The sequence below is a fragment of the Piliocolobus tephrosceles genome, chromosome 8 (assembly GCF_002776525.5).
Source record: "Piliocolobus tephrosceles isolate RC106 chromosome 8, ASM277652v3, whole genome shotgun sequence".
NCBI lineage: Eukaryota > Metazoa > Chordata > Mammalia > Primates > Cercopithecidae > Piliocolobus > Piliocolobus tephrosceles.
This window is the reverse complement of record NC_045441.1, coordinates 143,160,499-143,174,910: the sequence shown is the minus strand read 5'-3', so window position 1 is coordinate 143,174,910 and position 14,412 is coordinate 143,160,499. Positions and strand designations below refer to the sequence as shown.

General features: G+C 47.1%; 1 protein-coding gene across 9 annotated transcripts in view; it reads right to left on the bottom strand.

Annotated features, from left to right (window-relative positions):
* DPP6 (dipeptidyl peptidase like 6) overlaps positions 1-14,412 on the bottom strand; it is a 1,140,747-nt gene that overhangs the window by 29,609 nt on the left and 1,096,726 nt on the right. For 8 of the 9 annotated variants that reach the window (XM_026447005.2, XM_026447006.2, XM_026447007.2 and 5 more), the window contains one exon: positions 9,400-9,447. In XM_026447005.2, the coding sequence (XP_026302790.1) occupies positions 9,400-9,447 (48 nt within the window). Of the gene's footprint in view, positions 1-9,395; positions 9,448-14,412 lie in introns of all 9 variants that reach the window. The other variant, XR_003306682.2, reaches the window with a different exon arrangement.

The following is a 14,412-nucleotide window of genomic DNA, read 5'->3' as shown; positions in this document are numbered from 1 at the left end:
TGTTGAGTTGTGAGAGTCAGTGTGACACAGTGTGGGCAACTGTTGTGCTTTTTGCCATATCTTTTTTCCTCCAGTCAGATTTTAAGCAACTTGAGGGCAGGGTCCCAGTAGGTGGCATTTATTTTTGGTCCTTCTAGCATCACACTAGGCCCCTGGCAGGTGTTCAATGCCAGAGGAGTTGTGCATTGAGTGGACTCGTGTGTGTGTCTCCCAGCCCACAGGTGAGTGGGTGCAGTGGCTGGCACAGTGCCCAGCCTGGAGGTGCTCCTCGAGGCACTGAGGGCTGCTGGGTGGCAGTGAAGCCCAGCTCTCCTCCCACATTAGGTAGTAGAGAGGACAAAGCACCTGTAGACATCCTGCAGGGTGTGCAGCTCCGAGCGCGGCTTGCTTTCCACTCTGTGTTAGCCAAATGCCAGCTCGCCCACCCAAGATGCCGGACCGAAGTCTAACATGTTCCGACAGCAAATCTGCAAACACTCCACTCGCCAGGACAGCTGCTCACGTGTGCACCTCTGTGGGTCCAGAAGATTTCAAGCACAGACACATGGCGGGATTCGGGAGACCAGTTCCCAGGCTCTCCGCATTCATAGGAGCCTACTGGCAACTGTGCTGAGAATGGACATGCCTGATTCACTCCAAGGAGCTGCTCCTTTCCTGTGCCTCTTTCATCATGGCCTTACACAGGCGTCGCGAGGGCAAGGAAGGCCTTGGAGCCCCTCATCTGTCCCTGGGGCATCTTGCACACAGGTGGGCCCCGCATGAAGGATGAGGGACCACCGAGGCTGAGTTCACTAAGAGAACCCCACCCGGCCCAGTAATGGGGAAGAGCCCCCAGCAACGTGGTCGGCTTGTCATCCTTTGATTTTAACAAAACCAAAGGGGAATCTCACTGAGCTAAAAATCAATAGATCATTAAAAATAATCCTTAATGACAGAGAATGGATGGGCCACAATGTTTTGGCATATAGGTCAGGAGTTCAGAGAAAATGGCACTGCTATAACAAGGCTCCTCTCTGTCCATTTATTTATTTACATGAACACATTTTCAGAGATTCTACAGAAACAAAAAGAAGCAACCACCAAAAGCAGGGACAGAACCAGGAGCGCACACGTTTCTGACAAGGTCTTCTCTGGAAATGAGTCAGGTGCGCTCATGAGCCGAGTGAAAAACCACCATGCCCAGCTCGCTAAGAGATGCATTTCAGAGCAATCACAACGTTTTATGTCCAACAGTTATCAAAGTTTGTAAAGTATCCTAATTGCTTGATGTGAACAAGTGATAATTATGATGATAATTCCATCGAACAAGCAATGATTATGGTCTTATGGTCACTGGAAATTCAAAAGAAAAAACCTTTACAAGATTTCCAAGATTAAATGACATTAGGACAGAATTCTGGGGTGATGGGCCAACAAATGGAATGTAAATATCAGCTCGAGGAGGAAAAGGAAGGATGTAAAGCTAAGAAGAACTTGTTCCAGAAACATTTAACTGGGCGGTGGTAGGTATCAAATTGCCACAATACTTAGATATCACAGGATGATGTAATTTATTTTAAAATAAAATACAATATGCTAAAAACTGATTCTGTATAGTTTTGAATTAATGAGAAAAACTTTAGGTGACAACTTAAAAATATGTATGGGATACATGATTTCTCAAAAATTCTCTTAGGGATTTCATGAGCAAAACTACTTGAGGACTGAGGGCCCAGTTTCCTCTGTCTTGGCCTGACTTGGCAAGGTCCCCTCACATAAAGGCCACTTTATAATGAGACTTTCTTTGGCAACCAAATTGCTCCTTAAAATGTTTGAAAGCTGTGGGTCTTAGGGACAAACTTGTCCGACGCAGCTGTGTTAAGACATAGGGCTGAAGTTAGGCAGCAGGCTGCTTTAGAAATGACAGGCTTTCTTCTTCTTCTTCTTCTTTTTTTTTAACATTTACTTTCCTTTATCTTTTTACATTTTTAGTCCTTTTGGTTCTGCCCCATATGATCTGTAGGAAAGAGCTGGCTTTTACCTTCAGGTCTGAAACGGGTTTGTGCACTTGCTGGACCGCCCCAGCCTCGGTGGTGGCTCCATGGCTGTGTTGGGGCAGCTTCCCGCTGTGTCCCGGCTGCTGCTTCTGAGAGCCAGAGCTTTGCCCAGCTGGCCTGCAGGGTGAGAGGCATGAGGGCCCACTCTCCAGACACCCACCCAGTCACCTGCTGCTGCACCCAAGGAGGCAGCAGAGCTCTTCCTTCTTTTTTTTTTTTTTTTTTTTTTTTGAGATGGAGTCTCACTCGCTCTGTCGCCCAGGCTGGAGTACTGTGGTGCGATCTCGGCTCACTGCAAACTCCGTCTCCCGGGCTCACGCCATTCTCCTGCCTCAGCCTCCCAAGTAGCTGGGACTACAGGCACCCGCCACCACGCCCGGCTAATTTTTTTTTTGTATTTTTAGTAGAGATGAGGTTTCACTGTGTTAGCCAGGATGGTCTCGATTTCCTGACCTTGTGATCACCCGCCTCAGCCTCCCAAAGTGCTGGAATTATATGTGTGAGCCACCACGCCCGGCCAGGGCTATTTCTTCTTTGTTAGGACTAGACAAGACCCAGGTTTTAAGGGCCACAGGCTGTAGGATTCTGCACGATGCTTCGCCACCCTTGGCAAGTGCCACACCTCCCCAGACTGGATTGAGACGGCAGCTCTTCGGGCCCTTTCCAGTTGCATCTCTCCCTGCAGGTCCTGCAGAGGCAGCCCCTCCTTGGAGGCCCCCCAGCTGGTCCAGACTCTCATCCTCTCCACCACGGACCCCAGCAGCCCTCCCGTCTGCAATCTCGGGCCCTTCCATCCATTCGCTGCATGGTGACCAGAAGCTTTTAGAGAGGGACGTCTGACAGTGCTCCTCCTGGGACCTGCAGGATGGCGGGCAAACTCCTTGGTATGTAGTGTGCCAGTGACACATGGGCCCTCTGGAATGCCATGCTCCTGACGTCTCCCCAGGTGTGGGCGCCCCGTGCTTGATGGAAGGGGAGCTGTGGGCATAGCCTCGACAGTCTAGGAGGGGGTCCCTCAGGGAGAAGGTGGGGCAGGGGCAGGGGTGCTCCCAGCAGCACGGGTGTAAGAACAGAGATTGGAAGCCTACTGCGTCCGGCGTTGCTGCATGGACCCACCTGGGCACCACTGGTGGTAGGGGCTGGTTTTGCTTTCTTATAAAAACCCAAATGAAGAGCATAGGAGGGAGAGAAACCTAACTTTTGATGCCATAAAGGAGCGGGAACCAGGCTGCCTAGTGATCCCAAGCTCCCACATGTGCTTGCGGGACGCCGTGGGGTGCTGTCAGCCAGCGCAGCCAGCTTCAACCCCGCCACACGCACGCTTTCTCTGCATGGCTGTGGGGCTGCATTGCAAGTCACATGGTGATTTCGACTCCCACACGTGGAGTTGGCATCCACGTCTCTAAGTGGGCCTGCCTTTCATATTTACATTAAAGCCACAACATATTCACTATGGTTTTGTTGGTTTTTTATCCCAATACCTAAGTTGTTTGAATATCCAGGCACCAAATGAGTATAGATTGGTCCCAACCATAATTACCTTCTTAAGGAAACAGCTTTTAAATAATTCAGAGTCACATCTGTGAACACCCCGCAGGCTCTGTTTGTAGATAAGATTTTCTACAGAGGAAAAAAGTCAGATATTCCCAGGGTGGTTTTGGGGTCAGTGGGAGAGAGGAGGAGAAAGGACAAAGAATTCTGAAACAGTAATTTCAAATTTCACAGCAGGGTTGGAAGAGGATAGTGTGATGAAGTTGGGTCCCAGCCTGCCAGAGCCCCCCTTGCTAACTGATGCCCAGCGCCGAGGCTTTGCGCTGTAACGGAACAGGGGCCACACCTCGGCTGCCGGTCATAGCATCACACAGCGGCTCAGGAGCCAGCTCTCTGAGACCTCCTGCCTTTCCCTGCCCAGCTGTAGGCCGCGGGCCCGCTTTCCTGGCTCAGCCCTGCAGGGCGGGTTGGAAGCGCTGCTGCTTTGCACACTGTTCACTACAGGCGTGAGCTGCAGATGCATGTGCTGGCATGGCCTCACTAGGGCTGATCTCAACCAGGGCTGATTTTTTGACCAGCAGCTCAGTGGTCACAGAGGCTGCCGCTGTGAGCACATTTCCCAGGTGGCAGCGATGTGAAGGCCAGGAGATCCTGGGTCTTGGGGCCTGGGGCTGCCTTTTGCCCCTTGTCAGACATCTGGTATCAGCCCCCAGCCCACAGTCAAGAGCGCCTGCTTGGAAGTCAGATAAGACAAGAGTCTAGGCCTTGCCCTGAAGTTTGCTGTGGATCTCGGATGAATTGTTGAACCTCATAGGATTGGTACAAGGAAGGGGCTGGTGCTGTGTGGAGAGCCCAGAACTGCTGCTACGATTACATTCAAAAGAGAATAATGAATGGCCAGCCAAGGGCTGCTGCCTGGGGGGCTAAGAGGCTGGCATTAGAGGGTGAAGTTCAAGGGCTGAGCCCTCCCAGTGCATGGAGTATGACCCCAGCCTGTGCATGGAGGCTGAGCTGCTGCAGGAAGCAGAGCCCTTAATTCCACGGGGCCCCCCACTGGTTTAAGAGTCATCGGGGCCTGAGGAGCATCTCTTCCCTGCGACATGGAAGGCTTCTCAGAGCAGGAGACGGTGCCGTGTTGCACGCTCACCCCAGAGCTGGCTTGGATGGGCCCTGGGGGTGGTGTACAGGCGGAGAAGGTGCTGAGAACGAGCTGCAGGTATGACTGCTTCCGCCTCCCCAGACTCATCTCAATGGGAGTGCAGGCCGGGCATCGCTCTGGATTTGCAGTTGTCCTTCAGACCGCATGAGGGCAGGTGGCTGAGCCGCGCCGTGCAATGACCATCTGTCTGGAAGAACAGGCTCTGTTGGAGCCTCACTGCTTGGGTCCGAGATGCAACTCCACTGCTTTTGCTTCCTCGCTGCGTGCATGTGGCCCCATCACCTAAGCTGCTGTGCCTCAGCTTCCTTAGCTGACAAGTGGGGATGATAGCAGTTCCTGCCTCACAGGCTGTTGTGAGGATGAAATGAGCTAAAGTATGTAAAGTATTTGCCACAGCACCTATCCCGGAGCAAGTGCTGGATAAACACTGGCTGGGGCCACTATTGTTACTACCACGGCTCCCTGTCACCTCTAGCCTTACTCTGGCGCCCTGATCAGAACACGGTTGTCTGAGACGTTCAGGATGGAGCATCAAATGGAACAAGTACAAGTGGCGTGGGGTTCTGCAGAATCCTAATGATGCAGAACCGCGAGCCGGCTGAGTGTTCGGATGAAACAGGCATCTGCAGGGATGGGTAATTTACTGCTTCCTTTGTGTTGCTCCTGGAAGTCTTCCAGTGGCCTTTTTAGTCGTGAAAGAGGACAACTGATCTCAAGCTTACCTGAGGCCCAAAGGCTGGTGTGTGAAGTGCTGGCCTGACAATGGCTTTGTTGCCTGCCTGAGATGCACATCCACCCGCAAACCTCGTGCTGTGGACCCTGCATCTACTACAGAGGCCATGAGGAGTCTCTGATGTGGTCCAACCACACCGCGAACAAGATGCTGCTGGAACTGGGGGCCTGGAAGCACCAGGCACCTGCCTCCTCACCCAGGATGCATCAGTTTGACAGACAAAATGAAAGCTCAGTGCATTTTGTTTGGGGAGGGTGCAGCTGGGTTGGAGACGGGCTGTGAAGCACCGCAAGAGGACATCAGACCTATCAAAAGGTAAATACACTGAAGAAGCCCCACACGCCTCCCACGGCAAACACCTGTGGGTTAGAACTCAGGGCTGGGTTTGCACTTTACCAGCGCCTACCATGCTCGGCTCTTATTTCCCAGGTGGACTCGAAGCCATTCGTGCAGCTACGATGTGCCACCCCTCAGGGACTGCCATGCAAGGATGGGACTTCAGGCAGTTTTATCCAGGCACAGGGAAAAAGCAGGTGTTCAGGAACGTGGAGCCCCTCAAACCATGAAGTCTGCATGTAACATAGACCCTGAGCAAGATGGGGCCCCTACTGTCCTCCTGGGAATGGGAATGACAATCACCTCAGCCACATTTAATCTTTTTTTTTTTTTTTCCAAGTTAACATGGCAGCTTAAGTCACCATCCTGAAAGAGCTTGAACTATTTTGACAGCCAGAAATACAGAAATAGGCTAGGATGGGATGAAATATTCCTAGAGTTTGAATTAGGCTCCAGGAAACCCAGAGTCAAATACTGCTATAGAAATAGGCTTGTAAAATAAATGTGACCAAAAGAATTCTAAACGCCTTCCAGTTTCCAGTTAGTCAGCACTTTGCTGAGATCGAGCGCATTGGTGTTACCTTCAGGTTCACTGTTACATTTCACACAGAGAAGAAGGGGGTACAGGCCAGCAACACCAGCCCCATCCTGTGTGCACGGTGCTTTTTATTTCTTAAGCCACTGGATCCTATGCTTCCAGGAGTCACAGTCACCAAAGTGACAGCTCAACTGCAAACAGTGAAATGCTTCCTAAAATATTCCCATCTACGCAGCGCCGCGATGGATATGGATGGCAACCTAGGGCCTATGGTCTGTCAATATTGATGGGATTGATTGGTTAATGCAGTAGCCAATCCCACAGAAGAAAAGAAGTGGTTGTTTGGTTTCCCAGCAGAGTTAACAAAATTTCCCGGATCTTTGAGCACGTTAGTGTGTTGTACTTGCTGGAAGACGTTTGGTCAATTCTTACCGGGACTCTCTTCCAAAGAATTGCACCTCAGCCCGCCTATATACTACCTTATTCTTATAAATGGAATAAATGAAATATTTTCTCAATGATGTCACACACGTCTAAGATATAGGCCGGCTTCATTTTCATTCACACATGAGCCGAGAAACTGTGTTGACTTGATCCAGCACCATGGGAGCTGTTAGGAGCCCCAAGGACTGACCACACCCAGACTGGAAGTGGCTTAGAAGTCAAAATGCATTTCCCAAAAGTCGGGACTATATTAACTTTTGAACTTGAATAGATTAATAATAGCTTCCCCCAAAGAAGCAGAAAACATTTAAGGGAATGACTTTTGTGAGAAGAGCCATATGCTATATCATATTTTTCAAAGTCAAAAAATACTTTTGTGTTTTTTATTAGACCACAGATTAGAAAAAACTTTTAAATTTGAAATAATTATAGATTCCTAGGAAGTTGCACAAATAGTACATTGAGTCCTGTGTCCCCACTTCCAGGGTCCCCAGTGGTGGCATCTCACAGAAACATCGGGTAACAGCCAACCCGGGAGGCTGCAAGGCTGTGAGCTGCATTGGACACCTCATCTAATTTCTACCAGATCATCAATTTTTTAAGAAGGGGGAAAACCTCACAAATATCAGAAAGGTGTCCACGGACTCTAATGAAAGTACACATTTTCTTAAGGAAAAAAAAGATGTCATAGCTGAGGCTCTGTGCAACATCTGCATTTTTTCAGGGAAAATTCCACCTAAGGAGGTCTAGCACGGGTATTTTAAACACTGCAGTGTGTCTGTCAGACTCCACAGACCCCAGGCCTCGGTGGAAGTTCTAGCCCAGCCTCTGTGGCCTCCTGGAGGGCTCTTCACAGACACGTGCCCGTTAGAGTGGCCAGAGGGTGTGTGGATGCAGTGGGGAGGTGGGAGACCCAGGCAATCGCTCCCAACATCCTTCTGGGGATACTACCCCCATTGCACAAATGGCCCAGATGCCCAAACCTTGCAGGTGAGGCTGGAAAGGGGCCGGGGCAGGTGAACCTCTTTGCTGGGGAAACCAGCCCCTCCTCTGGGGAGGAAGCCAGGAAGGCCATCCCGATTCTTCTCAGCACCGGGTCCCTCCAACGGCCATTCCGAGTGTTTTTGTGTACGCATTCTGACATCCACCTTATGGCTTTTGGTGGGGGGGAGGGGTTTAAAATCTATTCATTTATTGCTGGTTTTACGATTACTTATGCTTTGGTTTTGAATTTCTAACGATGATTTGATAGCTTGGCAGATGACCATCATTACTGGCTAAGTGCTGTCTCTTGAAACAAATCTATTTTGTCCACTTTGGAACACTTTAACCACTTCACGGTGTCTAAACATATGTTTGGAGTTCTCCTTTCCAACATGCCCCCCTCCTCCCCAGTTCTCCTGGAGCTTAAAGTACCATCACAGAGAGAGGGATCAGGGAGCTGCTGACTCTCGATGGTCACTGGAGACGTGGAGTCACCTCTGTCTCCAGACCTAGGGGAGCTGCGGACCCTGGCCATGAGGTTTGCCCTCCTGCCAGGGAAGGGGGCTCCTGGACGTGGAAGGGAGTGGGAGGGATCTGGGGGAAGGAGGACACAGGCTGCTTTGGGTTAGACGGAGGGAGGGCTGGAAAGGGAGGGACCGAGGGCGAGTTCTCTTTGCTTCTCAGTTGTGCTGTGCGTCTGCCTCCCACTACACACAGCATACATCCCTCGCATAAACATGGATGTGCCCGTGACGCTCTGCATGGGGTCCCTCCGAGCAAACACATGCCACCTCAAGAGACCCTGGGAGGTCTTACAAAGACTCTGTTCTTGACCAAACTTGAGTGAGGCTCCTCTGAGTCCTCTTCTTGACCAGGCTTCAACCTTGATCCTATCTTGTCTGGCCTGCATTGCCCAGCTTTCGCAAGAGTCCCCGCCCCTGATATCTGATCACCCTCCATAACCTAGCAAGTTCCTCATCCCCCACCTTTGAGCCTAAGTCCTTGTCCTGCCTTCAGCAAGGATCTTGTGAGATCAGCTTAGCAAAAACCCCCTCCCACCAATGCCTTCTCTCAGCAGTTGTCCATCCACAGACCCCTCTCTCTGCTCGTTGCCCATAATAAACCCCCAGCGAATCTTGCTGTATTTGAAGTTGAGCCTGAATCTCCCTCCCCTTTCACAACAGTCCTGAAAAAGCCTTCCCTACCATTTTACAAATGGCAGAATCAGTTTTTCTCTGACATCCTGTGCAGCATGGATGCAGAGACCCTCCACGCCATGAAGCCCCTAGACCCACAAAGACAGATGAGCCTCCATGCGCCCCTCAAGTCTTGGCACCACATGGCAGGTTCTCAGTGGCGATGGACTCATGTCAGGCTACAAAGCCTTTCGAGCTGGCTGTTCAGAGGATGTCAGGCTATGACCTGGGTAGCCCTGGAATGACCCTCCAGACTCAGCACTCGTGAAGGGGTGTGGGGCCCTCTGATTGGGGTATGCAGACCCTGGCTTTCATCATATTTAGTTGATATTGGTGATCAGCATGGCCTACTCTGAACTGCTAGGACATGACTCCTCCCTCTGTCTCTGAGCAGGAGAATGTGGGCCAGCTGATTTCATAGAGTGTTTTGCTTCCTTTCTCCTGAGTCTCAGGAAAATTTAAGGAAAAAAAAGAGCACTTACTTTTCTTATCTGTTGTGTTGTGCACCGTCACCATAGGAATACCAGGACCTGTGTTGGGCAGAGAATAGCCAGGAAGAAAACAAAAACGAAGCCATTAGTTTAGCTGAGAACAGAAAAAGAAAACAAGTTTTCCCATGGAGATAGATGTGCAGAGCCTGGAGAACCCGAATTCACAGAAGAGTAATCAATGATGGGATGGCAGAGGCCAGGCCGGCAGCAGGCGGGCCAAGGCACAGCTCCCTACCTCTGCACCTGTGTTAATTACAACACACCCAACTCAAAGTCCATATTTTCAGATTATTGTCACGCCATAAAACATCGTTCTATGAAGCATCACATTTGGTTTATATCCTCATAACCTCATTTTTTACCACACAGATGCACATTCCAGGAGGGCTTTATGGGTTCTTATAAATTACTGAAGCCTCAGTGCTGAGTCTGCTGGTTCCCCCAGGAAGGATGTCGCTCCATCCAATGGGTCTCTCATAACCCCTTGTACAAACTTATTCATGTAACAGGAATATTTTGAAAATGTCAAACTATATTTCAGTTTTCCCTTGAATCACTAGCTTGCAGCTTCCCAGCTGCAGGAATGCTGCAGCCCTGAGAAGTGAGAAGGAAGGTCCAATTCAGGACCAAGTGGCCCCTGATCCGTTTTCTCTGCAGGTGACTTCTCAATTCTTCTTAGCAAAAGGAGAGTCCAGAAAGAAAAAAAAAAAGTCTCTGAATTATTTTCTATATCTTTTTGAAAACATATTAACAGGAGACCTGGTGACTTTTCCAACCTTATTTCCGCCATTGTCCTCTGCATTCACCCGCTCCAGCTAGCTGGCCTTCCTGTAGGGCTGGAGGCATGTCAGGCCTTTTCCACTGAGCCGCTTGTTCTCACTGCCTGAAATGCTCTGCCCCTAGACACTGCCATGGCCTGTCTTTCTCTTCATTCAAATCTCTACTCAAATGCTTTCTCCAACTGTCCCATCTAAAGGAACTCCCCTCCATGACCATGTGGTCAGCCTCCATCCTCACGGCTTTCCTGATCTTTGTAGAACTTATTATCACACACTGTGCTATCAGGGCCTTATAATATGTAATTATCAGTGTACTTGCTTGCTGTCCTTCTCTTCATCTATTGCACTAGGATGTAAGCTCTGAGAGAGTCAAGAGTGGTTCAGATTCACTGCTGTTATTTTCTGCATCAAGAAGGGTGTTTTGAATAGAGTTGGTGCTCGATTGCATGTTTGTGGAGTGAATGCTGAATGAGAAAGCGCAGAGCATACAGGAGAGGCAGGAGAGGGAGGAGAGGCAGGAGACGCTGCCCCTTTGGCTCAGGTGGATTGTGGGAAGATGCAGGGAGAAAGAGGAAGTGGGAAGTGGGTGGTCCAAGGGAGACAGATGCACCGTGGGAACACCGTGGCCAGGGCTGCTGCTTGTGTTCTGCTTCAGGCTACAGACCCAGGATGCCATGGACTCACAAGGGGTGGCCATAGCAGAGCTGAAGGATGCACACTATCTTGGGCAGAGGGATGGCTGGAGTTCAGTATTCCTGCAGTCATCATCAAAACTCCCCGCACACTTCTGAGGGGTCATCTGACAACTGGCTGAAAGTCAGGGAATCTGCTATGGATCCCACCATGCTGAGGGCTTCAGGGCCTCACTGCAGAGGCCCCAGAGTGGACATCCTAGTCCAGGGCCCAAAGAGCATGCAGCAGAAATGCAAGGAGTCCTCTCACCTTGAGAGGTAAGGTGGAAGGTCTGGCTGGTGCCCATCCACAGGTCCAGCTGAGCTGAGACACATAGACTATGGGTCATGCTGGCCTTGGACTTCAGAGCAGAGGCCTATCTGCTGCCCAAGGACTAGATCCAGGCTCTACCCCAGGCACAAAGTCCAGGAGTCCAGGGCCCTTTTCCCCAATGTAGTGCCCTGTCTGTTCACCCACAGATGGGGCTGCCAGAGGATAGGCAGGATGCCTGGTTCCATGTGGTGCTCAGATAAAGAATAAGCATTTTCTTACCGTAAGTCTGTCCCATGCAGCATTTGGGACACACTACAAAAAATTATTTGTGGTTTAGCTAAAATTCAAATGTAATTGAGCAGGTTAAATTTTTATTGGCTAAATATGGCACCCCCTACCCAGTGAGGGAACAGTGATCTGAAAGTCTACATATTTACACCCAAAGAGGCAGCACTTAGCAAAAGAGATTGAAATACCAGTTTAAATTATTGAGTTAAACTAAGTTTCTTGGCTCTAAGATCCACTTCCCCCGCATGGAGAGTTCAAGTGAAAGAAAGATTATTGAAAAATAAAGAACCTATATCTATTTTCTCTGCACATTTCAGGGTGAGTAAATTTGCAAACAGAATATCTCCTATGTTCTTATTAATAATGTAAATGATTGTTATTTATTTAGTGCCTACTACGTAAAAAGCATGCTGTTAGGTTTTTTATGAATAATTTCTAATCAAATCCTCACAGCAGCTCTGCAAAGTAGATATTTCTAACCATATTTTACAGAGGAAAAAAACCACAGGTGTAGATAGTTTTAATTCTTTTGTCTCATCCATACAATAAAAAAGCTACTGAGCCTGAATTAGTCGCTCTTCATCTTTTAATTTACAAACTTAATATATGTTTCTAAAAAACTTCAAACACTAAAGAAAGGAACAAAGTAACAGTGATCTGTTTCATCCCCACTTCCCAGAGGTAACCTAAATGTTGCTAAAATGTACTTAAAAATGTTTGTATGCACACACATGGTCATATTTACACATGAGTATTTTAAACATAGACAAAAATAACATGAAAATGGTTGCATGTATATCTGCAAGCTTTATAAAATCTTAACATTACACCGTATTACTCTATTTTAAGTTAGTTTTTCTAAAGTTTATTTCTTGAAAGGCTAAAAAAAGTTGACAAAAATTTAGCCAGACTAAGAAAAAAAGAGAGAAGACACAAATAAAATCAGCAATGAAGGAGGAGATGTTACAGCTGATAACACAGGAATACAAAGGATCTTAAGAGACTTAAGAGACTACTATGAGTAGTAGTAATCTACCAAGACTGAATCATGAAGAAATTGAAGAGATCAATAATGAGTAAGAAGATTAAATCAATAATAAAAAGTCTCCTATCAAAGAAAAGCCCAGGACCTGATGGCTTCACTGCTGAATCCTACCAACATTTAGAGAAGAACTAATACCAGTCCTTCTCAAACTCTTCCAAAAAATGGAATGGGAGGGAATACTTTCAAACTCATTTTATGAGGCCAGCATTACCCTGACACCAAAGCCAGACAAAGAGACTAGCAAACACCCCCACCCCGCCAGAAACCCCATCTAATATCCCTAATGAACATAGATGCAAAAATCCTCAACAAAATACTGGCAAATCATATTCAATGGTACATTAAAAAGATCACTAATTGGAAAACCAAACATTGTATGTTCTCACTCTTAAGCTGTTGAGGATACAAAGGCATAAAAATGATACAATGGACTTTGGGGATGTGGAGGAAAGGGTAGGAGGGTGGTGAGGGATAAAAGACTACAAATTGGGTTCAGTGTATACTGCTTGGGTGATGAGTGCACCAAACTCTCACAAATCACCACTAAATAACTTACTCATGTAATCAAATATCACCAGTTCCTCAAAAACCTATGGAAATAAACAATTTTTTTAAAAAAGGATGATTCATCACAATCATGTGGGATGCAGCTCTGGGATGCAAGGATGGTTCAACCTACACAAATAAGTAAATGTGATTCACCATATTAACAAAATGAAGGCCATGCAATCCTTGCAATAGATGCAGAAAAGGCATTTGACAAATGCTTCAACATCCTTTCATGATAAAAGCTGTCAAAAAGTAGGTATAGAAGGAATGTTCCTCAACACAATAAAGGCCATCTATGCCAAACCCATAGCTAACATCATATTCCATGGTGAAGCTGAAGGCTTTTCCTCTAAGATCAGAGCAACACAAGAATACCCACTCTCACCACTTCTATTCAACATAATCCTGGGTGTCTTAGCAACAGCAATTAGGCAAGAAAATGAAATAAAAGTCATCCAAATAGTAAAGGAAGAAGTGAATTTTTCTGTTTGCTGATGACGTGATCTTTTATAGAGAGAACCATAAAGATTGCACCAAAGGAGTGTTACAAGTGATAAATTTAGTAAAGCTACAGATTACACAATGCAACACAAAAATCAGCAGCGTTTCTATATACTAACAATGAACTATCTACAAGTAAATTAAGAAAACAATCCCATTTACAATGGCATCAAAAAAGATACTTAGGAGTAAATTCAATGAGGTAAAAAATATGTATACTGAATACTATAAAAATTGATGAAAGAAAAATTGAAGACAACACAAATAAATGGAAAGATATCCCCTGTTCATGGATTGGAAGAATTAATATTGTTAAAAAGTCCATACTACCCAAAGTGATTTGTAGATTCAATGCAATCTGTATCCAAATTTCAAAGTCATTCTTCACAGAAACAGAACAAAACTGATTTTTCCACAGAAAAATCCTAAAATTCATATGGAACCACAAAGACCCCAAATAGCCAAAGCAATCTTGATCAAAAGGAATAAAACAGGAGGCATCACACCAAATAGTAATCAAAACAGCACAGTAGTAATCAAAATAGCAGAGTACTAACATAAAAACAGACACATCAACGAACGGAATAGGATAGAGAGCTCAGAAATAAACCAATTCTTCTATGTCAATTTATTTTTCACAAAGATGCCAAGAACACACACTAGGGAAAGGACAGTCTCTTCAATAAGTGGTGTTGGAAAAGCTGGCTATTCACACGCAGAAGGAGGAAACTGGAATCTTATCTCACTCCTTATACAATAATCAACTCAAAATGGATTAAAGGCTTCAGTATAAGACCTGAAATTGTAAAACTACTGGAAGAAAACATAGTGAAAAAGCTCCATAGCATTGGTCTGGGCAATGATTCTTGGATTGGACCCCAAAAGCACAGGCAACAA